The sequence below is a fragment of the Thalassophryne amazonica genome, chromosome 10 (genome assembly GCF_902500255.1).
Source record: "Thalassophryne amazonica chromosome 10, fThaAma1.1, whole genome shotgun sequence".
NCBI classification, from domain to species: domain Eukaryota; kingdom Metazoa; phylum Chordata; class Actinopteri; order Batrachoidiformes; family Batrachoididae; genus Thalassophryne; species Thalassophryne amazonica.
The window spans coordinates 106833127-106859428 of NC_047112.1; the positions used below are offsets into that span (position 1 = coordinate 106833127).

The 26302-nt window shown below is 42.0% G+C and overlaps 1 protein-coding gene across 1 annotated transcript in view; it reads right to left on the minus strand.

The window, feature by feature from the left end:
• farp2 (FERM, RhoGEF and pleckstrin domain protein 2) overlaps nucleotides 1-26302 on the minus strand; it is a 203733-nt gene that overhangs the window by 82446 nt on the left and 94985 nt on the right. The window contains 1 exon segment of the mRNA XM_034180697.1: nucleotides 3445-3542. Within this exon segment, the coding sequence (XP_034036588.1) occupies nucleotides 3445-3542 (98 nt within the window).

Consider the following 26302-nt stretch of genomic DNA (forward strand, 5'->3'; position numbering starts at 1 on the left):
TCCGTCTGCTTTCACTGATCGCTGTGCGTAATGGCGCAGGGCGCATTTGGAGCCCAATAGTATGTACTCATTGGAGCCCCAGGGGGCTATTCAAACGAGCCAACTAGTAACACATCACTCCTGAAAACGATCTTTGGCTTTTCAAGTGAGGTGAATCTGCCCTATGATTGGATTTTGGAAAACCATGTGACGGTGAATCAATTCCGATTGGACACTCACATTGTGCACGTCATCACACAGCTTCTATGAGGAGTACAAAGATGGCCGATGGCTGGCTTGAAAGTCCGTGGAGTTAACTTTTCAGCAAAAAAGTAAGTTCCTATCTCATATCATTAAAAAGTTATTTATAACTTAGTAAAGCTTGGTCTTAGCCGTTGTATACGACGGCATCGGCCCCAGAGGGTTAAACAGCATAGACCCTCTAGTATCAGACCTTTTTTTCTTTTTTCTTTTGTTCTGTTCTTCTAGAAGCCTCTTTCTTTTGTTGTGTGTTTTGGGGTTTCTCCCTTCAGTTTCCTCTTTAATTGGTGAAATGCAGCTCATCTGGGCTCAGGTGTGGCCACTCACTTGGCCAGTCTATATTTTTGAACTTCTGATTAAGTCTTTCAGTTGATGATGTGTGAAGTTCTTCCTAACCATTTAGGATTTATTTCTCTGTAAATTCACATGAAAATGTTCCTGTAGATTTCAGAATTCATTCTGTTGTTCCAGAAGCTGTCATCAAGACACTTCTTCCACCAAGTTTCACAGAATAACATTTATATTTTGGATGATTAACAGACTCTTTTCCTTCCTCCACAGTTTGATATTTCCATCACTTTGGCAAACATTAAGCGTGGTCTCACCAGTCCTTAAAATTGGCTCATCTAACTTTTTTCTCTTAGTTTTTGCAAATTCCACAATAGCTTTGTGACCCTTGGTTCAAGTCTTATGGTATGGCCTCAATAATAGCTATTTATTCTAAGTCACTAAGGCTCAATCGTCTATCATGCACAATGCGGTGCATGATAATTAAGCCTTGTTTCCATTTGAAGCAGTTGTCATTTTCATGTCCAGCACACATTTTCCTTCTAAGTCAAACGTGCTTGTGCACATTTGAGCACCTTTGAGTGTGTTATATAAAATGAGTTGAAGAAAGCTCACTCAGTCTGTGTCAGTGTGCATAACTGAACAGCTTTTTACGTACTTTGACAAGTAGCGTCACATTGAGTCACAAAAGACTGCAATATGTCCATCAGTGTTAAACAGTCACCGCAACTTCTGGTGTTATGTCTCTTTTCTGGCCCTCATGTTGTCCACAAAAACCTGTTTTCCATGCCATCACTTGCGTAGGTTTAACATCAGAGCACTGTGTTCTTACACTCTAGATTAAAAGGGGGATGAAGGGTGACACTAGAATTATATTTTGTCTACAAAATGCCCACAACACTCCCTTGCATAATGCGAAGCTTTCATCCAATTGACACCCAAACCTCAGGATGTCACTAAAAATATGCACCGTCTAGACAGCAATGTGCACATGGACATGTTACATATTGATATGAGTGAAAGAACCACAAGACAGGGCGCCAGATCTTTGAACGGTATATTGTAATATCTTCGCCCCTGTTGTTGATGATGTCACTGACTGTCGATTTGGGGTCTTTCTTCAAAGTATAATATTTCTCACCAGATGTAGACAGATTCCTTGGTTACTCCATTTGATGCCTGCTGCTCTGTACACCAGCATTTATTGTTTTTCTTTTTCATGACATCTCAAATTGTGGGCACCATGGTGGTTTAAGGGCCAGTTACACCTCGAATACTTATCCAACGTATGCTGACAGCTCAATTTCCACTGAGGAGTCCAGGTCGGTACTGTACGGTATGCTGTGAGTCAGAACAGTTAAGTATGGCTTGGTTTGTGCTTCCACCACCAGCTAAACCCTTTTGTTTGGCAGGCGGAAGACATAAATATTGACAAGCATGTCATCGAGCACGTGTATGCTGCCCCCCCCCCACACACACACACGGAGGCCCAACAGAGTAATTTAACATCAAGTTTTATTTAATTTGATTTTTGTGTTGGTGGATCATGGGATTTATTTTCATTGCATGCATAATGCTGAAGAATGAACTGATGTCTGTGTTAAACGCTGACATGAATGAATGAGGTGCTGTGACTCTCTCAACTAAGTAAATTTTCTTCTTATGGCGCAAAGCGCCGGTGTTCTCTGTTTCAGACTGAGAAACGCACAAAACACAGGGGGACTTCTTTAAAAAAATAAACTACATTTCTTCAACAACCACAAGGAACTAAAGTATCTTCAGATGTCATTTTCCACACGCTTTATGTGGACAAGTTTTCATCAGGCTGTGATGATGAATATGACTGAAACGACGTAACAGGTAAGATTAAGACTTTATATTTACGCCGACTGCAGCTTTCAGCTGCTGAGCCATTCGATGGTTAGCATCAATAGTTGTATTTCGACTTATGAGTAACTTAGAAGAAATGTGTGTCAACATTTGCATAACTTACCTACAACTTATGGCCCACGTATGCAGGATGTGTGAGCCATACGTTGGCATACACTGAACATATTGTGCATGCCCAAAATTTTTCAACATACTTCACGTATTATGAAGTATATCAGCGTGTTTCAACGTGCTCTTAACTTATACAAAACTTACCCATAACGTATTAGACATACGCTAGTGTTTTTAATATGGTCGGCATATACTGGCTAAATTGTGAAGGCGTGACGGGGTTGTTAGTGGTTATCACAGCACTTCACAGCAAAAAGGTCCAAAAAGCTTCCTGACTGGTCCTTTCTGTGTGGAGTTGGCATGTTCACGTGGGTTCACAACAGGTGCTCTGGCGTACTCCCATGACCAAAGACATGCAGGTTTTAGGTGAAGTGGAAACTTTAAATTGAACATAGGGGCCAGTGTGGTTATGTTTGTCTGTCTATATGTGGACTTCAATACAGTGCCGTCCTGTTCAGGGTGTAACCCCACCTCTCGCCCTGTGAGTGCTGGGATAGCCCCCTGCTGCTGTGAACCTTACCCGGAGTAAGCATGTATAAAAAAAAAAAAAAGAATCAAAATGCTCTAAGAGTGATGTTTGTGCAACATCTCTGATTTTCCCAGCTTCAATGTGGCTTTCTTTACTCCTGTAGGCAGTTCTGTGGTCTTCATGTTGGCTTATCCTTTTTTAAACACATGCAGCCTTCAGAAGCCAAACACGAGACTAAATTGATATTTTTCACTCAAACGTTTCAGTACATACTAAAAATAAATAATTTGGCTTTTCCATTCCAATAATGTTGTAGAAGCTGTATAAAGATAAAGATGTGACGATATACAAAAGGTTTATTATACTGAGCCAAAAAGATAAAGTAAAACAATTTCTCAAAACGTACATAAACTGATACAGTAGTAACATGTTTAGGTACACCGTACCCTGGATGAGGTGAGAGGCAATAAGGGCTCCAGTATTTTCTGTGCAGGTCAGCTTCCCCTCTGTTAGATCTCTTTTCAGCTGCAGGGAAAATAAGTACCTGAAAAGCAAAAACAAATGAATATAAGTTAAAAAATAAAAATCATAGTGAGACCTGTTAGAGGGTAGAGCAGCTAGCCTGCCAATATGTTGATCTGGTTTTAAATTCTGCTCATGCTACCTGTGTCCTTGGACAACACAGGCCCAATTCCAGTACTCTCCCTTCCCCTTTTCCCTGCATTTTGTATTTGGAATGTGCAAAATGAAGGGAAAGGACCAACTGCGAGAGCGAAGGGACAGTACTGGGATTGGCCAATATCTACACTGTCTTAATCCACCCAGCTGTAAATGGGTACCATTCTCAGCTGGGGAAGTGAAAGTGGCGTACCATCCAAGACGAGTTGTAGACTCTCATCCACTTGACGCTACATAATATGGCGATGATCACCAGCACCAACCACCTCAGGGCTGATATAGCACTTCTTTTTAGAGTAAGACAATTAATTAAAACTCAGAATTTGAAATAAATTAAAGAGGTTTACATAAATATGAGGCAAAATTCTAAAAACAGTGAACAACAAAAATTTTTTTCATACCAAGCTAAGCCCAACATATTTTACAAAGTGGGATATAAATCAATTAACCATGGCACAGAGCTGGAAAGGCAGTCAAAGTGCATCCAGTTTAACGCAAACAGTTGGGTGCCACTGGGCAAATTACAATTTTTTAGATTATTAAATTGAAATGCAATTGGGGCCTTTGAATGCACATAAAAATTTTTTTAAAAGATATGTTGATATTTTAAAAAATCCTGAATAATAAATGTCTATGATAAGTGTGCGGGTGAAGGATAAACAACAGCTGTCAGAAGCCTGCGCTCTATTTCAGCTCTCTGCTGCGGCCATATAGTTTCTACGTCATCACCAGAACGGGACCTGCTGATTCAAGCCCAAATCGATTGCAAACACAGCAAAGGCCGAGCTGTTTTCAGACAAATTTTTTCCTAGTGTGGAGCTTTTTTTTTTTTTTTTTTTTTTTTAAGTCCAGTCTGAAGATGTTTCTGAAGAAGCTGTGAAGGACACAACCTTATGGTTTTGAGGCTTATTTAGATGACAATGAGGGAGAAGAAACCTTGGAGGAAAACCTTCAGTCTGACAACAGTGACGATATTGGCAGAGTTCAAAACACAAAATGGTGATTATAAAAAAATAAATCAATAATGCAGGTGATTTTGGCATGCAGGTGGAGATGATAAACTGTTTTTTTTTTTTTTGCCAGCTCTTTGGTCATAATCAACTGATTCAAAAAAATAGTTTGTTTTGCTCTTTGTAACATCAGAATGCCACTTCCTCCTTCTCCAATGCTCGTCTGGACGTTCCTGGGTTTCAGTAGCGCGCGGTTCAAAATCCGAATATTTATCTCTTCAGTAACTGCACACCAAGAAAGGATAAATTTCAAATTATTTAATTTTAGTCTTAAATACTCAAAAACAACAACAACATAACATATCGCGTCACCTACACTTTAATGTCCCAGTTAGCAACACAACATCAGAGTATTCATGGCTGTAAGTCAAAACTGTAAGTGCACATGCACTAATAACACTGGTCAACACGATTTTTCTTGAATGGAGTTTTTCAACAGATTTTGAGTAATTTGGGGTGCTGAATCAGAATCTGGTGTTAGTTTTTGCCAATCAGATCATGTTTTTGAGAAACAAAAACATATTTCTTGTATCAAGCATTGAAACAAACCTGCAAACAACACCTACACCTACCCAACGCATTATGAGAGCCAAGGCCGGACTTTCATATACTATGTTTTTGTTACGTCCTACACACCTGTTTGTTGCAGTGTGTGTGTGGACAACTGGTGGGTGGGTTGGGGAGAGAGGGAGAGAGATAGAGAGAGAGCGAGATAGAGACAGAGAGAGAGAAACAAAGTGGGGAGACTTTTGGAAGTGGCTGAGAGAGTCTAACAGCCGTGGCTCATGGTCAGTGGGCTGGAAACACCTGTCCGCACCAGCTGGTATTACCCTTTTTATTGCTCTTCTAAATCACGACCACAGAGGTGGGCTTACACACAGTGGAACCGTGGAAGATATCTGTCCACAGACAGATGGCATGGACCTGGACATGGTTCCAAAGGTGGCGATCGCACGCCATACATGTGACGATGTCAGCCGGGACCTCTTTGATGGCGTGAACCTGGACTTTATTCTCCGGCTGGCAAATGTGCATGATCCATGTGTGACTACTTCTTTGATGGTGTGGACTTTAACATATTTAATTTTGGAAATCATTCTAGATGTGGGTGAGTGCCCTGTTCATTTTTTTTAATTTTGTATTTTGTTCTCTGCTGTGGAGCTGGTAGGCTTTGTTAATTTTATTTTACTTTTAAAGAGTCTGTCAAATTTTGGATTTCGATGTGTGCGGAGTCTGCTGTCTGTACTGGAGCAGCACGCTGTTTAAACCACATTATAGCTACTGCCGTGAACGTGCAGCTGTTTTTCAGCTTGCCTGAACACAGATGTACAGTAAACCAATTTTGGAGAAGTGTGACCACGAAGAGTCGGGGGGAAAGCGAAGTTGGGTGATGATGGCAGACGGCTTCGTTCATGATCTCAACGGGAGAGCTGTGATGTGGACATGGACTTGAAATGACGACCAGCCATTCCTGTTAGTGATGTGTATGCTTACTAATTATTGACTGTGGACAGACAAGCAACACAGATGTGACTACCCTTACCAAAAAATAGTACTGATAAGTATATAAAAGTAACTAGAAGTATACTTGAAACATACTTGCATATACTACTTTTTGGTAAGGGTATGGCTATCAGATGGGCATTGCCCATCATGTAGAACTCGTACAAAGGAGTCAATGACTTTGTTTTACACATGAAGGTATACCTGGGTGATATATCAATTTTATCGATTGATTTTTTTTTGTTGTGGACGATTTAAAAATTTAAAAAAATGAGGGGTTTTTTTCTCCTCTTGCTACAACACAGCTGTTGCCCCCAGGAACTTTTGTACCCCCCCCCCCCCCTTTAACTTACACAACAACATTGTTTACCGCTAACGAGAGTGAGAAGTTTGTTCCCAAGAAAGGAATAGTATAGTCAGTAGGGGTGTCGGAAAAAAATCGACTCACGTCCAAATCGCGATTCTTATTTATTACGATTCTGAATCGATCCAAAATGTCCAAGAATCGATTTTTTAAAAGCATTTTTTAAACATAATCTTGCTTACTCGCTGCGTGTACTGTTTGTCAGGCAACGGCTTCTGTACTACAGCAAGGGGGGGGGGGGGGGGTCCGGCGTGCTTCAAACACTCGTGAGCTGCAGAGTTCAGTGGCTGTAGCTTAGCATGGCGGACGAAGAGCTAATTCAGCCAGCACCGTCTTTGCTGAAGGCAAGTGTTTGGGCACATTTTGGATTTTATTATTTTCTGCGTAAGAAGGAGCTTGACATGACTTATGCAGTGTGCAAAATCTGCAAAAATGAAAGTCAAGTACTTAGGAAACACTTCAACTCCGCAAGCCCACATGCTACGCTATGACCCGGAGCTAAAAGGAGCAGATCCACACACACCTCCCCCAGCTCCTCCGGGGGAACCCCAAGGCGTTCCCAAGCCAGCGAAAAGATGTAATCCCTCCAGCGTGTCCTGGGTCAACCCGGGGCCTCCTCCCAATGGGAACGTGTCCGGAACACCTCTCCAGCGAGGCATCCAGGGGGCATCCGGAAAAGATGCCCGAGCCACCTCAACTGACTCCTTTCAATGTGGAGGAGCAGCGGCTCGACTCCGAGCTCCTCCCGAGTGACCGAGCTCCTCACCCTATCTCTAAGGGAGCTCCCAGCCACCCTGCGGAGGAAACTCATCTCGGCCGCTTGTACTCCTGATCTCGTTCTTTCGGTCATAAGCCAAATCTCATGACCATAGGTGAGGATCAGAACGTAGATCGATCGGTAAATCGAGAGCTCTGCCCCCCTACTCAGCTCTCTCTTCACCACGACGGTCCAATACAGCGACCGCATCACTGCAGATGCTGCACCAATCCGTCTGTCGATCTCACACTCCATCCGTCCCTCACTCGTGAACAAGACCCCGAGATACTTAAACTCCTCCACTTGAGGCAAGGACACTCCACCGACCTGAAGAGGGCAAAGCACCTTTTTCCGGTCGAGAACCATGGCCTCGGATTTGGAGGTGCTGATTCTCATCCCGGACGCTTCACACTCGGCTGCAAACCGCCCCAGTGCACGCTGAAGGTCCTGATTTGACGAAGCCAACAGAACAACATTGTTCGCAAACAGCAGAGACGAGATTCTGTGGTTCCCAAACCAGACCCCCTCTACACCCTGGCTGTGCCTAGAAATTCTGTCCATAAAAATAATGAACAGAACCGGTGACAAAGGGCAGCCCTGGCGGAGGCCAACATGCACTGGAAACAGGTTTGACTTACTACCGGCAATGCGAACCAAGCTCCTGCTGCAGTCGTACAGGGACCGGATAGCCCTTAGCAAAGGACCCTGGACCCCGTACTCCCAGAGCACCCCCCACAGGGTGCCCCGAGACACACGGTCAAACGCCTTCTCCAGATCCACAAAACACATGTGGACTGGCTGGGCGAACTCCCATGAGCCCTCGAGCACCCGATGGAGCATGTAGAGCTGGTCTAGCTGGTGTAGAGCAGTGTGCCGCGACCAGGACAAAAACTACACTGCTCCTCCTGAATCTGAGATTCGACAATCGGTCGAATTCTCCTCTCCAGTACTCTGGAATAGACCTTACCGGGGAGGCTGAAGAGTGTGATCCCCCTATAGTTGGAACACACCCTCCGGTCCCCCTTCTTAAACAGAGGGACCACCACCCCGGTCTGCCAATCCAGAGGCACTGTCCCCGATCGCAGCGCCAAACCCCAGAACGATATTCTACATCTTCTGGGTGCGAACACAGAAGATGTAACTCAGCAGGATGTGGTTGTGTTTCAGGGTATGTATTCTTACTACTTTGTTTGTGCTTTCTGAATACACCGCGGGTTACAAAGGAACCGGGAAAAAGGTTTCCCAGCCAACCTCAGAATATTCACGCAAAAACAAATAAGTACCGCCATACGGGGTGCACTAAGTACCTACATGTGGTAGACAGAAGTGTCTCACCATCCCCTATTGTATTTATGATAAATGCTAATATTTATTTATTGTCTTTTCCTGGTTGAAATGCATACATACACACACATATGAATGGATCTACCTTACCTAAAAATGTACACATTACTTTTCATGTATACCAATCAAAAAATCATTCTCATCTGAAGTTGCTTCAGCAATGGACTAGTTATGGTAATAATTTACCAAGGAACATCAAAGTTTTCTACAGTAATTTCTGTTTTACTCCAAACAGTGTATGTCACTCACAAAGGAACACCAAAGTTTTCTAATGTAAGACCTGTTTTTTTTTATCTTCCTTCAAAATGGAAAGTAAACTAATCAGAATTAAACTTTAGTTAAAAAAAAAAAAGACATGAAAGTAAATTCTTAAGGATTTTTCTTTGGAAAACTGCTGTATGTAAACAAGCAGGACCTCTAACCTCTGGCACACATCAGCTCTGCACTTTGTCTTCCCTGTTTTGGGCTGGACACATCATTTCTTATTGACCGCACAAATATAAGTCAGTGCGCCGCTGTGAAAGCTGGACTTGGTTCGACTTGGACTGCAGCGCTCTGATGTCAAGCAGCAGTGCATGTGCACAGTTGAGTGTCACGCAGTGATGACTTTGGCAGCTTTGGGCTTTGCACTGAAAAATGGGTTTTAATGCAATGCACACCGCTTTCTGCATCTGGTGTGAAAGGCTTTTAAGACGGATTTGCAAAGTAACACGTGAAATGCTTCATCACGCAGTATCCTCAATGTCAAGGCATGTTTTCAGCATTATGAGAAGGAATGGCAACATTACAAAGTGATAAATGGTTTAGCAGCTAAAGTTTTTGGAATGAGTTGCAGGCAATGGATGCAGTTGCAATGGATGTACATTAACAAATGAAATTACACTAACCAGACAAAAACATGAAATATACACTCAACAAAAATATAAACGCAACACTTTTGGTTTTGCTCCCATTTTGTATGAGATGAACTCAAAGATCTAAAACTTTTTCCACATACACAATATCACCATTTCCCTCAAATATTGTTCACAAACCAGTCTAAATCTGTGATAGTGAGCAATTCTCCTTTGCTGAGATATGCCATCCCACCTCACAGGTGTGCCATATCAAGATGCTGATTAGACACCATGATTAGTGCACAGGTGTGCCTTAGACTGCCCACAATAAAAGGCCACTCTGAAAGGTGCAGTTTTATCACACAGCACAATGCCACAGATGTCGCAAGATTTGAGGGAGTGTGCAGTTGGCATGCTGACAGCAGGAATGTCAACCAGAGCTGTTGCTCTTGTATTGAATGTTCATTTCTTCTTCACCTTCTTTGCCTCTACTGGTGGTTGGCTCTCACTGCGGTATTGTATCACTTCCTGTTCCGGAGCACAGCGGTGTTTTTCTGTATCTGTTAGCTGTTTAATCTGCGCAGTTAGATTGATCTAGTTATCTAGATTACGATTTGTTTCCCAGTGTAATCTTTACGTGCCTTAACTAAAGCACTCCTTCTGCTGAATCACCTCTAAATTATTTAATTATTTAGCGTAGCTACTAGCTCTTAGCCGGTTTAGCATGGCGGCTTCTCCTGTCTCTCCCGCACTTTTCTGCTCTGGGTGTGAAATGTTTAGTTATTCCTCGGCCTCCTTTAGCAGTAATGGTACTTGTAATAAGTGTAGCTTATTCGTAGCTTTGGAGGCCAGGCTGGGCGAATTGGAGACTCGGCTCCGCACCGTGGAAAATTCTACAGCTAGCCAGGCCCCTGTAGTCGGTGCGGACCAAGGTAGCTTAGCCGCCGTTAGTTCCCCCCTGGCAGATCCCGAGCAGCCGGGAAAGCAGGCGGACTGGGTGACTGTGAGGAGGAAGCGTAGCCCTAAACAGAAGCCCCGTGTACACCGCCAACCCGTTCACATCTCTAACCGTTTTTCCCCACTCGACGACACACCCGCCGAGGATCAAACTCTGGTTATTGGCGACTCTGTTTTGAGAAATGTGAAGTTAGCGACACCAGCAACCATAGTCAATTGTCTTCCGGGGGCCAGAGCAGGCGACATTGAAGGAAATTTGAAAATGCTGGCTAAGGCTAAGCGTAAATTTGGTAAGATTGTAATTCACGTCGGCAGTAATGACACCCGGTTCCGCCAATCGGAGGTCACTAAAATTAACATTAAATCGGTGTGTAACTTTGCAAAAACAATGTCGGACTCTGTAGTTTTCTCTGGGCCCCTCCCCAATCGGACCGGGAGTGACATGTTTAGCCGCATGTTCTCCTTGAATTGCTGGCTGTCTGAGTGGTGTCCAAAAAATGAGGTGGGCTTCATAGATAATTGGCAAAGCTTCTGGGGAAAACCTGGTCTTGTTAGGAGAGACGGCATCCATCCCACTTTGGATGGAGCAGCTCTCATTTCTAGAAATCTGGCCAATTTTCTTAAATCTTCCAAACCGTGACTATCCAGGGTTGGGACCAGGAAGCAGAGTTGTAGTCTTACACACCTCTCTGCAGCTTCTCTCCCCCTGCCATCCCCTCATTACCCCATCCCCGTAGAGACGGTGCCTGCTCCCAGACCACCAATAACCAGCAAAAATCTATTTAAGCATAAAAATTCAAAAAGAAAAAATAATATAGCACCTTCAACTGCACCACAGACTAAAACAGTTAAATGTGGTCTATTAAACATTAGGTCTCTCTCTTCTAAGTCCCTGTTGGTAAATGATATAATAATTGATCAACATATTAATTTATTCTGCCTAACAGAAACCTGGTTACAGCAGGATGAATATGTTAGTTTAAATGAGTCAACACCCCCGAGTCACACTAACTGTCAGAATGCTCGTAGCACGGGCCGGGGCGGAGGATTAGCAGCAATCTTCCATTCCAGCTTATTAATTAATCAAAAACCCAGACAGAGCTTTAATTCATTTGAAAGCTTGTCTCTTAGTCTTGTCCATCCAAATTGGAAGTCCCAAAAACCAGTTTTATTTGTTATTATCTATCGTCCACCTGGTCGTTACTGTAAGTTTCTCTGTGAATTTTCAGACCTTTTGTCTGACTTAGTGCTTAGCTCAGATAAGATAATTATAGTGGGCGATTTTAACATCCACACAGATGCTGAGAATGACAGCCTCAACACTGCATTTAATCTATTATTAGACTCTATTGGCTTTGCTCAAATAGTAAATGAGTCCACCCACCACTTTAATCATATCTTAGATCTTGTTCTGACTTATGGTATGGAAATAGAAGAATTAACAGTATTCCCTGAAAACTCCCTTCTGTCTGATCATTTCTTAATAACATTTACATTTACTCTGATGGACTACCCAGCAGTGGGGAATAAGTTTCATTACACTAGAAGTCTTTCAGAAAGCGCTGTAACTAGGTTTAAGGATATGATTCCTTCTTTATGTTCTCTAATGCCATATACCAACACAGTGCAGAGTAGCTACCTAAACTCTGTAAGTGAGATAGAGTATCTCGTCAATAGTTTTACATCCTCATTGAAGACAACTTTGGATGCTGTAGCTCCTCTGAAAAAGAGAGCTTTAAATCAGAAGTGTCTGACTCCGTGGTATAACTCACAAACTCGTAGCTTAAAGCAGATAACCCGTAAGTTGGAGAGGAAATGGCGTCTTACTAATTTAGAAGATCTTCACTTAGCCTGGAAAAAGAGTCTGTTGCTCTATAAAAAAGCAATCCGTAAAGCTAGGACATCTTTCTACTCATCACTAATTGAAGAAAATAAGAACAACCCCAGGTTTCTTTTCAGCACTGTAGCCAGGCTGACAAAGAGTCAGAGCTCTATTGAGCTGAGTATTCCATTAACTTTAACTAGTAATGACTTCATGACTTTCTTTGCTAACAAAATTTTAACTATTAGAGAAAAAATTACTCATAACCATCCCAAAGACGTATCGTTATCTTTGGCTGCTTTCAGTGATGCCGGTATTTGGTTAGACTCTTTCTCTCCGATTGTTCTGTCTGAGTTATTTTCATTAGTTACTTCATCCAAACCATCAACATGTTTATTAGACCCCATTCCTACCAGGCTGCTCAAGGAAGTCCTACCATTATTTAATGCTTCGATCTTAAATATGATCAATCTATCTTTGTTAGTTGGTTATGTACCACAGGCTTTTAAGGTGGCAGTAATTAAACCATTACTTAAAAAGCCATCACTTGACCCAGCTATCTTAGCTAATTATAGGCCAATCTCCAACCTTCCGTTTCTCTTGAAAGGGTAGTTGTAAAACAGCTAACTGATCATCTGCAGAGGAATGGTCTATTTGAAGAGTTTCAGTCAGGTTTTAGAATTCATCATAGTACAGAAACAGCATTAGTGAAGGTTACAAATGATCTTCTTATGGCCTCAGACAGTGGACTCATCTCTGTGCTTGTTCTGTTAGACCTCAGTGCTGCTTTTGATACTGTTGACCATAAAATTTTATTACAGAGATTAGAGCATGCCATAGGTATTAAAGGCACTGCGCTGCGGTGGTTTGAATCATATTTGTCTAATAGATTACAATTTGTTCATGTAAATGGGGAATCTTCTTCACAGACTAAAGTTAATTATGGAGTTCCACAAGGTTCTGTGCTAGGACCAATTTTATTCACTTTATACATGCTTCCCTTAGGCAGTACTATTAGACGGTATTGCTTAAATTTTCATTGTTACGCAGATGATACCCAGCTTTATCTATCCATGAAGCCAGAGGACACACACCAATTAGCTAAACTGCAGGATTGTCTTACAGACATAAAGACATGGATGACCTCTAATTTCCTGCTTTTAAACTCAGATAAAACTGAAGTTATTGTACTTGGCCCCACAAATCTTAGAAACATGGTGTCTAACCAGATCCTTACTCTGGATGGCATTACCCTGACCCCTAGTAATACTGTGAGAAATCTTGGAGTCATTTTTGATCAGGATATGTCATTCAAAGCGCATATTAAACAAATATGTAGGACTGCTTTTTTGCATTTACGCAATATCTCTAAAATCAGAAAGGTCTTGTCTCAGAGTGATGCTGAAAAACTAATTCATGCATTTATTTCCTCTAGGCTGGACTATTGTAATTCATTATTATCAGGTTGTCCTAAAAGTTCCCTAAAAAGCCTTCAGTTAATTCAAAATGCTGCAGCTAGAGTACTGACGGGGACTAGAAGGAGAGAGCATATCTCACCCATATTGGCCTCTCTTCATTGGCTTCCTGTTAATTCTAGAATAGAATTTAAAATTCTTCTTCTTACTTATAAGGTTTTGAATAATCAGGTCCCATCTTATCTTAGGGACCTCGTAGTACCATATCACCCCAATAGAGCGCTTCGCTCTCAGACTGCAGGCTTACTTGTAGTTCCTAGGGTTTGTAAGAGTAGAATGGGAGGCAGAGCCTTCAGCTTTCAGGCTCCTCTCCTGTGGAACCAGCTCCCAATTCAGATCAGGGAGACAGACACCCTCTCTACTTTTAAGATTAGGCTTAAAACTTTCCTTTTTGCTAAAGCTTATAGTTAGGGCTGGATCAGGTGACCCTGAACCATCCCTTAGTTATGCTGCTATAGACGTAGACTGCTGGGGGGTTCCCATGATGCACTGTTTCTTTCTCTTTTTGCTCTGTATGCACCACTCTGCATTTAATCATTAGTGATCGATCTCTGCTCCCCTCCACAGCATGTCTTTTTCCCGGTTCTCTCCCTCAGCCCCAACCAGTCCCAGCAGAAGACTGCCCCTCCCTGAGCCTGGTTCTGCTGGAGGTTTCTTCCTGTTAAAAGGGAGTTTTTCCTTCCCACTGTAGCCAAGTGCTTGCTCACAGGGGGTCGTTTTGACCGTTGGGGTTTTACATAATTATTGTATGGCCTTGCCTTACAATATAAAGCGCCTTGGGGCAACTGTTTGTTGTGATTTGGCGCTATATAAAAAAAAAATTGATTGATTGATTGATTTCTCTACCATAAGCCATCTCCACTCTGAAAGGTGCAGTTTTGTTTTATTGGGGGGGATACCACCATTTGCCTCATGCAGTGCAACACATCTCCTTCACATAGAGTTGATCAGGTTGTCAATTGTGGCCTGTGGAATGTTGGTCCACTCCTCTTCAATGGCTGTGCGAAGTTGCTGGATATTGGCAGGAACTGGTACACGGTGTCGTATACACCGGTCCAGAGCATCCCAAACATGCTCAATGGGTGACATGTCCGGTGAGTATGCCGGCCATGCAAGAACTGGGGCATGTTCAGCTTCCAAGAATTGTGTACAGATCCTTGCAACATGGGGCCGTGCATTATCCTGCTGCAACATGAGGTGATGTTCTTGGATGTATGGCACAACAATGGGCCTCAGGATCTCGTCACAGTATCTCTGTGCATTCAAAATGCCATCAATAAAATGCACCTGTGTTCTTCGTCCATAACAGACGCCTGCCCATACCATAACCCCACTGCCAACATGGGCCACTCGATCCACAACATTGATATCAGAAAACCGCTCACCCACACGACGCCACACACGCTGTCTTCCATCTGCCCTGGACAGTGTGAACCGGGATTCATCCGTGAACAGAACACCTCTCCAATGTGCCAAACGCCAGCGAATGTGAGCATTTGCCCACACAAGTCACTTATGACGATGAACTGGAGTCAGGTCGAGACCCCAATGAGGATAACGAGCATGCAGATGAGCTTCCCTGAGACGGTTTCTGACAGTTTGTGCAGAAATTCTTTGGTTATGCAAACCGATTGTTTCAGCAGCTGTCCGAGTGGCTGGTCTCAGATGATCTTGGAGGTGAACATGCTGGATGTGGAGGTCCTGGGCTGGTGTGGTTACATGTGGTCTGCGGTTGTGAGGCTGGTTGGATGTACTGCCAAATTCCCTGAAACGCCTTTGGAGATGGCTTATGGTAGAGAAATGAACATTCAATACAAGAGCAACAGCTCTGGTTGACATTCCTGCTGTCAGCATGCCAACTGCACGCTCCCTCAAATCTTGCGACATCTGTGGCATTGTGCTGTGTGATAAAACTGCACCTTTCAGAATGGCCTTTTATTGTGGACAGTCTAAGGCACACCTGTGCACTAATCATTCGTGTCTAATCAGCATCTTGATATGGCACACCTGTGAGGTGGGATGGATTATCTAAGCAAAGGAGAAGTGCTCACTATCACAGATTTAGACTGGTTTGTGAACAATATTTGAGGGAAATGGTGATATTGTGTATGTGGAAAAAGTTTTAGATCTTTGAGTTCATCTCATATAAAATGGGAGCAAAACCAAAAGTGTTGCATTTATATTTTTGTTGAGTGTATTTGGTTCATACCATCTGCAATAAAATAAGCCAAAGTAAATACAGTAGGGTTCAGAAATAATAGTAGTGCTATGTGACTAAAAAGATGAATCCAGGTTTTGAGTATATTTCTTATTGTTACATGGGAAACACGGTACCAGTAGATTCAGTAGATTCTCACAAATCCAACAAGACCAAGCATTCATGATATGCACACTCTTAAGGGTATGAAATTGGGCTATTAGTAAAAAAAAGTAGAAAAGGGGGTGTTCACAATAATAGTAGCATCTGCTATTGATGCTACAAACTCAAAACTACTATGTTCAAACTGCTTTTTTAGCAATCCTGTGACTCACTAAACTATTATTTAGTTGTATAACCACAGTTTTTCGTGATTTCTTCACATCTGCGAGGCATTAATTTTGTTGGTTTGGAACCAAGATTTTGCTCGTTTACTAGTGTACTTGGGGTCATTGTCTTGTTGAAACACCCATTTCAAGGGCATGTCCTCTTCAGCATAAGGCAACATGACCTCTTCAAGTATTCTGACATATCCAAACTGATCCATGATACCTGGTATGCGATATATAGGCCCAACACCATAGTAGGAGAAACATGGCCATATCAAGATGAATGCACCACTATGCTTCATTGTCTTCACTGTCAACTGTGGCTTGAATTCAGAGTTTGGGGGTCATCTCACAAACTGTCTACGGCCCTTGGACACAAAAAGAACAATGTTACTCTCATCAGTCCACAAAATATTCCTCCATTTCTCGTTAGGCCAGTTGATGTGTTCTTTGACAAACTGTAACCTCTTCTGCACGTCTTTTATTTAACAGAGAGACTTTGCGGGGAATTCTTGCAAATAAATTAGCTTCACACAGGCGTCTTCTATCAATCAATCAATCAATCAATTTTATTTATATAGCGCCAAATCACAACAAACAGTTGCCCCAAGGCGCTTTATATTGTAAGGCAAGGCCATACAATAATTACGTAAAAACCTCAACGGTCAAAACGACCCCCTGTGAGCAAGCACTTGGCGACAGTGGGAAGGAAAAACTCCCTTTTAACAGGAAGAAACCTCCAGCAGAACCAGGCTCAGGGAGGGGCAGTCTTCTGCTGGGACTGGTTGGGGCTGAGGGAGAGAACCAGGAAAAAGACATGCTGTGGAGGGGAGCAGAGATCAATCACTAATGATTAAATGCAGAGTGGTGCATACAGAGCAAAAAGAGAAAGAAACACTCAGTGCATCATGGGAACCCCCAGCAGTCTAAGTCTATAGCAGCATAACTAAGGGATGGTTCAGAGTCACCTGATCCAGCCCTAACTATAAGCTTTAGCAAAAAGGAAAGTTTTAAGCTTAATCTTAAAAGTAGAGAGGGTGTCTGTCTCCCTGATCCGAATTGGGAGCTGGTTCCACAGGAGAGGAGCCTGAAAGCTGAAGGCTCTGCCTCCCATTCTACTCTTACAAACCCTAGGAACTACAAGTAAGCCTGCAGTCTGAGAGCGAAGCGCTCTATTGGGGTGATATGGTACTATGAGGTCCCTAAGATAAGATGGGACCTGATTATTCAAAACCTTATAAGTAAGAAGAAGAATTTTAAATTCTATTCTAGAATTAACAGGAAGCCAATGAAGAGAGGCCAATATGGGAGAGATATGCTCTCTCCTTCTAGTCCCCGTCAGTACTCTAGCTGCAGCATTTTGAATTAACTGAAGGCTTTTCAGGGAACTTTTAGGACAACCTGATAATAATGAATTACAATAGTCCAGCCTAGAGGAAATAAATGCATGAATTAGTTTTTCAGCATCACTCTGAGACAAGACCTTTCTGATTTTAGAGATATTGCGTAAATGCAAAAAAGCAGTCCTACATATTTGTTTAATATGCGCTTTGAATGACATATCCTGATCAAAAATGACTCCAAGATTTCTCACAGTATTACTAGAGGTCAGGGTAATGCCATCCAGAGTAAGGATCTGGTTAGACACCATGTTTCTAAGATTTGTGGGGCCAAGTACAATAACTTCAGTTTTATCTGAGTTTAAAAGCAGGAAATTAGAGGTCATCCATGTCTTTATGTCTGTAAGACAATCCTGCAGTTTAGCTAATTGGTGTGTGTCCTCTGGCTTCATGGATAGATAAAGCTGGGTATCATCTGTGTAATAATGAAAATTTAAGCAATGCCGTCTAATAATACTGCCTAAGGGAAGCATGTATAAAGTGAATAAAATTGGTCCTAGCACAGAACCTTGTGGAACTCCATAATTAACCTTAGTCTGTGAAGAAGATTCCCCATTTACATGAACAAATTGTAATCTATTAGATAAATATGATTCAAACCACCGCAGCGCAGTGCCTTTAATACCTATGGCATGCTCTAATCTCTGTAATAAAATTTTATGGTCAACAGTATCAAAAGCAGCACTGAGGTCTAACAGAACAAGCACAGAGATGAGTCCACTGTCTGAGGCCATAAGAAGATCATTTGTAACCTTCACTAATGCTGTTTCTGCACTATGATGAATTCTAAAACCTGACTGAAACTCTTCAAATAGACCATTCCTCTGCAGATGATCAGTTAGCTGTTTTACAACTACCCTTTCAAGAATTTTTGAGAGAAAAGGAAGGTTGGAGATTGGCCTATAATTAGCTAAGATAGCTGGGTCAAGTGATGGCTTTTTAAGTAATGGTTTAATTACTGCCACCTTAAAAGCCTGTGGTACATAGCCAACTAATAAAGATAGATTGATCATATTTAAGATCGAAGCATTAAATAATGGTAGGGCTTCCTTGAGCAGCCTGGTAGGAACTGTCTTCTAACTGTCACAGCACTTACCGGTAACTCCAGACTGTCTTTGATCATCCTGGAGCTGATCAATGGGTGAGCCTTTGCCATTCTGGTTATGCTTCTATCCATTTTGATGGTTGTTTTCCGTTTTCTTCCACACATCTGTTTTTTTTTTTTTTTTTTGTCCATTTTAAAGCATTGGAGATCATTGTTGATGAACAGCCTATAATTTAATCAAACTACGCTGTTCTTCTGAACAATGTCTTGAACGTCCCATTTTCCTCAGGCTTTCAAAGAGAAAAGCATGTTCAACAGGTGCTGGCTTCATCCTTACATAGGGGATACCTGATTCACACCTGTTTGTTCCACAAAATTGACAAACTCACTGACTGAATGCCACACTACTATTATTGTGAACACCCCCTTTTCTACTTTTTTTTTTTTTTTTATTAATAGCCCAATTTCATAGTCTTAAGAGTGTGCATATCATGAATGCTTGGTCTTGTTGGATTAGTGAGAATCTACTGGTACCTTGTTTCCCATGTAACAATAAGAAATATAATCAAAACCTGGATTAATCTTTTTAGTCACATAGCACTACTATTATTCTGAACACTACTGTATAAGAATCACTTCCAATTTGTATTTTACATACCGACCCAACTTTCTGCGATTTGGGGTTGTACATGCTTACATTTCTGTAACAGGGTTGAAAGAATGATGGCTGTTTTCCAAATAGTTTGGGTCAGTAAATGGTACTTCTGTTTTCTCCTCGCAGTTCAAGTCAACAAATAAGTGGAAACCAAAAAAAAATTAAGAAAGAAATATGATGAGGGATACCAAATACCACATCACCAAGGAGAATGTTATAATTGACAGACATCCAGAGAAGTGACAGTATGTGTTCCAAGGTGAGGGGCCAAGCAGCACAATGAGAAGCCCACAGTCTAGCAGCCACACTAGAATGCCAAGAATGCCCAGTTAAAAAGGCCAAGACCGCCACAATCCCCAAGTCCCTAGGACAGACCAAAACCAAGACAGCCACTCCTCTACTATGGCTGCAAATAACGAGTAAGTAGCAAGTAATTTTCATCATTTTTTTAGGCTGTCAATTATTTTCACAATCAAATGATAACATTTTTAGTCCATTAGATGTCAGAAAAAAAATTGATCAGTGTCTCCCAAAACCCAAACATCTTGCTTTGTCCACAAAACATAAAAATTTAGTTTATCGTCTGAGAGGAGTAAGAAGACAAAATCAGAGAATCTTGACTTAAAAAAAAAAAAAAACTCAAAATGATGAACCGATTTTGAAAATAGTTAGTTATTAATTTAATAGTCCATTAATTATTGACTAATGAATTATTCTTGGCAACTGTAACCTCTCATCGTCCCCAGGCCACGGAGTCCCCTGAGCCATGCAGACTAGTAAATGAGAGGTACAAATGCAAACATGTGGCTTCCAATCCCTCTCCCACGACCTCCAATTACACGAAGGTGTGGAAGGCATTCAAGCCATGAAATGGAGGACCAGCCCAAGGCGGGGTCGCAGCCCCATTCCACAGTGGGCTTGTTCACAATCAGGGCAATCTAGCAGTGGGCGGGAAAGAGGGAGGTGAGAGGAACCACAGACTGCATATTACAGTGGACGAACCCTGCATGATGTCACATATATATTTTCTATAGGGACCTGAAACAACCGTTTTGCAGACAAAAATTGCTGCTCCGGGTGTCACTGTGTTGGCATGGCTTATTCTGTCCATGTCACGGCCAAGTCATATTTGAATAAAGAGGTGGAGGATGGGTGAGACCCTGCTTGACAACTGACAACTGAAACCAGATCACCCCACCATTTTTAAAGTTACCGAGAGAAGCAAAACTAACAGGCTAACCTTAATTCAGGCATTTATCAATTTAGATTTTTGGGGATGTGGTTCTCAATGGTTTGCTTTAGCGTGGGCATTAATAATCATGACCCACTTATTTTCTCAGTAATCATGGATTAAATGGCCATAATGTCAACAAACAACAGATAGCTGCTAAAAATGCAAACATCAAAAACATCCAAAATTCAATAACAAGATAAGTTCACTTTAAAGAAATACTGTAGCACAGATGTCTTAAATGACCCATCAGGAGAATTAACCACAGCAAGAAATAATATTACACACTTGTAATTAAATGCTCAAAAACAGCGCTGCGCCTGTTGTGATAATGACTAGAGCACTTTGAAAACACAGCAGATCTCAAAGGTGAAAAAAATCGTGCTGATCTCTTTCCTGATATAGACTGGGTGTTAGGAATGAAAGGATGCCACATCATTTAATGGAAATGAAAACTGGCAACCTACAGTGGGCTAAATTCAAAGACACCCTGAAAATCAAAATGAAAAAAAAAAAATGCAACAGCTTGTCCATTTTGCCAAAATTTCACTGCAACAACTCAAAATGGTGCTTAGTATTTTCTATGGCCCCCACGTTCTTGTACGCATGCTGGACAATGTCGGGGCATGCTCCTAATGAGATGATGGATGGTGTCCTGAAGGATCTCCTCCCAGATCTGGACCAAGGTATCACTTAGACCCTGGATAGTCTGAGGTGCAATCTGGTGGTGTCTGTCACATGGATCAAAATATAATTCCCCAGACCTGTTCGATTGGATTTAGGTCAGGGGAACGTGGTGATCGGTCAATAGTTTCAATTCTGCCATCCTCCTGGAACTGTCTGTGCACCACTGCCACAAGAGACTGGGCATTGTTGTGCACCAGGAGGAACACAGGAAAAACTGCACCAGCGTAGGGTCCGACAATGGGCCCAAGGATTTCATCCCGATACCTTATAGCATTTAGTTTGCCAATGTCTAGCTTGTAGAGGTCTGTACGTCCTTCCAGGAATATGCCTCCCCAAACCATCACTGACCCACCACCAAGCAGGTCATGCTGAATAATGCTGCAGGCAGCATAATATTCTCCACAACATCTCTGCTCTGCGGAATGGAAAGATCTTGAAGAAAGGTGACTGCATCATGTTAACTGTCTAAGCTGTTTCTTAGACAGTGTTGGGACTGTTTACACAGAGACTGCTACCTGCTGCTTTGGACTTGAACTAACAGTCTTTTTCAAGACTTTTTTACTTTTTTACTTTTTTTTTTTTTTTTTTTACTTTTTACTGTGCTCCAACGCCTAAGGAAGACCTCTAACGGTCGAAACATCGCGACGGAGCACTTTTATCAGCTAACTTTCATTAGCGTTGGCAAGCTAACTAGCTTGCTAACGCTTTCGTTTTTATTTTTTTTTTATTTTTATTTTATTTTAGCACCGTTGTCGTGCGTTGCCTGTGCTGCTTCATGGCCTGTTTGGTGCCTTGATTGGGGCACTCCTTCTGCTGAATCACCTCTGGATTATTTGCACATTATTCACTTTGTGTGTTTTTGGGAATCCGCTAGCTTAGCGTAGGTACTAGCTCTTAGCCGATTAGCATGGCGGCTTCTCCTGTCTCTCCCGCACTTTTCTGCTCTGGGTGTGAAATGTTTAGTTATTCCTCGGCCTCCTTTAGCAGTAACGGTACTTGTAATAAGTGCAGCTTATTCGTAGCTTTGGAGGCCAGGCTGGGCGAATTGGAGGCTCGGCTCCGCACCGTGGAAAATTCTACAGCTAGCCAGGCCCCTGTAGTCGGTGCGGACCAAGGTAGCTTAGCCGCCGTTAGTTCCCCCCTGGCAGATCCCGTGCAGTTGGGAAAGCAGGCTGACTGGGTGACTGTGAGGAGGAAGCGTAGCCCTAAACAGAAGCCCCGGGTACACCGTCAACCCGTTCACATCTCTAACCGTTTTTCCCCACTCGACGACACACCCGCCGAGGATCAAACTCTGGTTATTGGCGACTCTGTTTTGAGAAATGTGAAGTTAGCGACACCAGCAACCATTGTCAATTGTCTTCCGGGGGCCAGAGCAGGCGACATCGAAGGACATTTGAAATTGCTGGCTAAGGCTAAGCGTAAATTTGGTAAGATTGTAATTCACGTCGGCAGTAATGACACTCGGTTACGCCAATCGGAGGTCACTAAAATTAACATTAAATCGGTGTGTAACTTTGCAAAAACAATGTCGGACTCTGTAGTTTTCTCTGGGCCCCTCCCCAATCAGACCGGGAGTGACATGTTTAGCCGCATGTTCTCCTTGAATTGCTGGCTGTCTGAGTGGTGTCCAAAAAATGAGGTGGGCTTCATTGATAATTGGCAAAGCTTCTAGGGAAAACCTGGTCTTGTTAGGAGAGACGGCATCCATCCCACTTTAGAGGGAGCAGCTCTCATTTCTAGAAATCTGGCCAATTTTTTTGGATCCTCCAAACTGTGACTGTCTAGCGTTGGGACCAGGAGGCAGAGCTGTGGTCTTATACACCTCTCTGCAGCTTCTCTCCCCCTGCCATCCCCTCATTACCCCATCCCCGTAGAGACGGTGCCTGCTCCCAGACCACCAATAACTAGCAAAAATCTATTTAAGCATAAAAATTCAAAAAGAAAAAATAATATAGCACCTTCAATTGCACCACAGACTAAAACAGTTAAATGTGGTCTATTAAACATTAGGTCTCTTTCTTCTAAGTCCCTGTTGGTAAATGATATAATAATTGATCAACGTATTGATTTATTCTGCCTAACAGAAACTTGGTTACAGCAGGATGAATATGTTAGTTTAAATGAGTCAACACCCCCGAGTCACACTAACTGTCAGAATGCTCGTAGCACGGGCCGGGGCGGAGGATTAGCAGCAATCTTCCATTCCATCTTATTAATTAATCAAAAACCTAGACAGAGCTTTAATTCATTTGAAAGCTTGTCTCTTAGTCTTGTCCATCCAAATTGGAAGTCCCAAAAACCAGTTTTATTTGTTATTATCTATCGTCCACCTGGTCGTTACTGTGAGTTTCTCTGTGAATTTTCAGACCTTTTGTCTGACTTAGTGCTTAGCTCAGATAAGATAATTATAGTGGGCGATTTTAACATCCACACAGATGCTGAGAATGACAGCCTCAACACTGCATTTAATCTATTATTAGACTCTATCGGCTTTGCTCAAAAAGTAAATGAGTCCACCCACCACTTTAATCATATTTTAGATCTTGTTCTGACTTATGGTATGGAAATAGAAGACTTAACAGTATTCCCTGAAAACTCCCTTCTGTCTGATCATTTTTTAATAACATTTACATTTACCCTGATGGACTACCCTGCAGTGGGGAATAAGTTTCATTACACTAGAAGTCTTTCAGAAAGCGCTGTAACTAGGTTTAAGGATATGATTCCTTCTTTATGTTCTCTAATGTCATATACCAACACAGAGCAGAGTAGCTACCTAAACTCTGTAAGGGAGCTAGAGTATCTCGTCAATAGTTTTACATCCTCATTGAAGACAACTTTGGATGCTGTAGCTCCTCTGAAAAAGAGAGCTTTAAATCAGAAGTGTCTGACTCCGTGGTATAACTCACAAACTCGTAGCTTAAAGCAGATAACCCGTAAGTTGGAGAGGAAATGGCGTCTCACTAATTTAGAAGATCTTCACTTAGCCTGGAAAAAGAGTTTGTTGCTCTATAAGAAAGCCCTCAGTGAAGCTAGGACATCTTTCTACTCATCACTAATTGAAGAAAATAAGAACAACCCCAGGTTTCTTTTCAGCACTGTAGCCAGGCTGACAAAGAGTCAGAGCTCTATTGAGCTGAGTATTCCATTAACTTTAACTAGTGATGACTTCATGACTTTCTTTGCTAACAAAATTTTGACTATTAGAGAAAAAATTACTCATAACCATCCCAAAGATGTATCGTTATCTTTGGCTGCTTTCAGTGATGCTGGTATTTGGTTAGACTCTTTCTCTCCGATTGTTCTGTCTGAGTTATTTTCATTAGTTACTTCATCCAAACCATCAACATGCTTATTAGACCCCATTCCTGCCAGGCTGCTCAAGGAAGTCCTACCATTATTTAATGCTTCAATCTTAAATATGATCAATCTATCTTTGTTAGTTGGTTATGTACCACAGGCCTTTAAGGTGGCAGTAATTAAACCATTACTTAAAAAGCCATCACTTGACCCAGCTATCTTAGCTAATTATAGGCCAATCTCCAACCTTCCTTTTCTCTCAAAGATTCTTGAGAGGGTAGTTGTAAAACAGCTAACTGATCACCTGCAGAGGAATGGTCTATTTGAAGAGTTTCAGTCAGGTTTTAGAATTCATCATAGTACAGAAACAGCATTAGTGAAGGTTACAAATGATCTTCTTATGGCTTCCGACAGTGGACTTATCTCTGTGCTTGTTCTGTTGGACCTCAGTGCTGCTTTTGATACTGTTGACCATAAAATTTTATTACAGAGATTAGAGCATGTCATAGGTATTAAAGGCACTGCGCTGCGGTGGTTTGAATCATATTTGTCTAATAGATTACAGTTTGTTCATGTAAATGGGGAATCTTCTTCACAGACTAAAGTTAATTATGGAGTTCCACAAGGTTCTGTGCTAGGACCAATTTTATTCACTTTATACATGCTTCCCTTGGGCAGTATTATTAGACGGTATTGCTTAAATTTTCATTGTTACGCAGATGATACCCAGCTTTATCTATCCATGAAGCCAGAGGATACACACCAATTAGCTAAACTGCAGGATTGTCTTACAGACATAAATACATGGATGACCTCTAATTTCCTGCTTTTAAACTCAGATAAAACTGAAGTTATTGTACTTGGCCCCACAAATCTAAGAAGCATGGTGTCTAACCAGATCGTTACTCTGGATGGCATTTCCCTGATCTCTGGTAATACTGTGAGAAATCTTGGAGTTATTTTTGATCAGGATATGTCATTCAAAGCGCATATTAAACAAATATGTAGGACTGCCTTTTTTCATTTACGCAATATCTCTAAAATCAGAAAGGTCTTGTCTCAGAGTGATGCTGAAAAACTAATTCATGCATTTATTTCCTCTAGGCTGGACTATTGTAATTCATTATTAGCAGGTTGTCCTAAAAGTTCCCTAAAAAGCCTTCAGTTGGTTCAGAATGCTGCAGCTAGAGTACTGACGGGGACTAGCAGGAGAGAGCATATCTCACCCGTGTTGGCCTCTCTTCATTGGCTTCCTGTTAATTCTAGAATAGAATTTAAAATTCTTCTTCTTACTTATAAGGTTTTGAATAATCAGGTCCCATCTTATCTTAGGGACCTCGTAGTACCATATTACCCCATTAGAGCGCTTCGCTCTCAGACTGCGGGCTTACTTGTAGTTCCTAGGGTTTGTAAGAGTAGAATGGGAGGCAGAGCCTTCAGCTTTCAGGCTCCTCTCCTGTGGAACCAGCTCCCAATTCAGATCAGGGAGACAGATACCCTCTCTACTTTTAAGATTAGGCTTAAAACTTTCCTTTTCGCTAAGGCTTATAGTTAGGGCTGGATCGGGTGACCCTGGACCATCCCTTGGTTATGTTGCTTTAGACGTAGACTGAGGGGGGGTTCCCATGATGCACTGTTTCTTTCTTTTTTTGCTCCGTATGCATCACTCTGCATTTAATCATTAGTGATCGATCTCTGCCCCCCTTCTCGG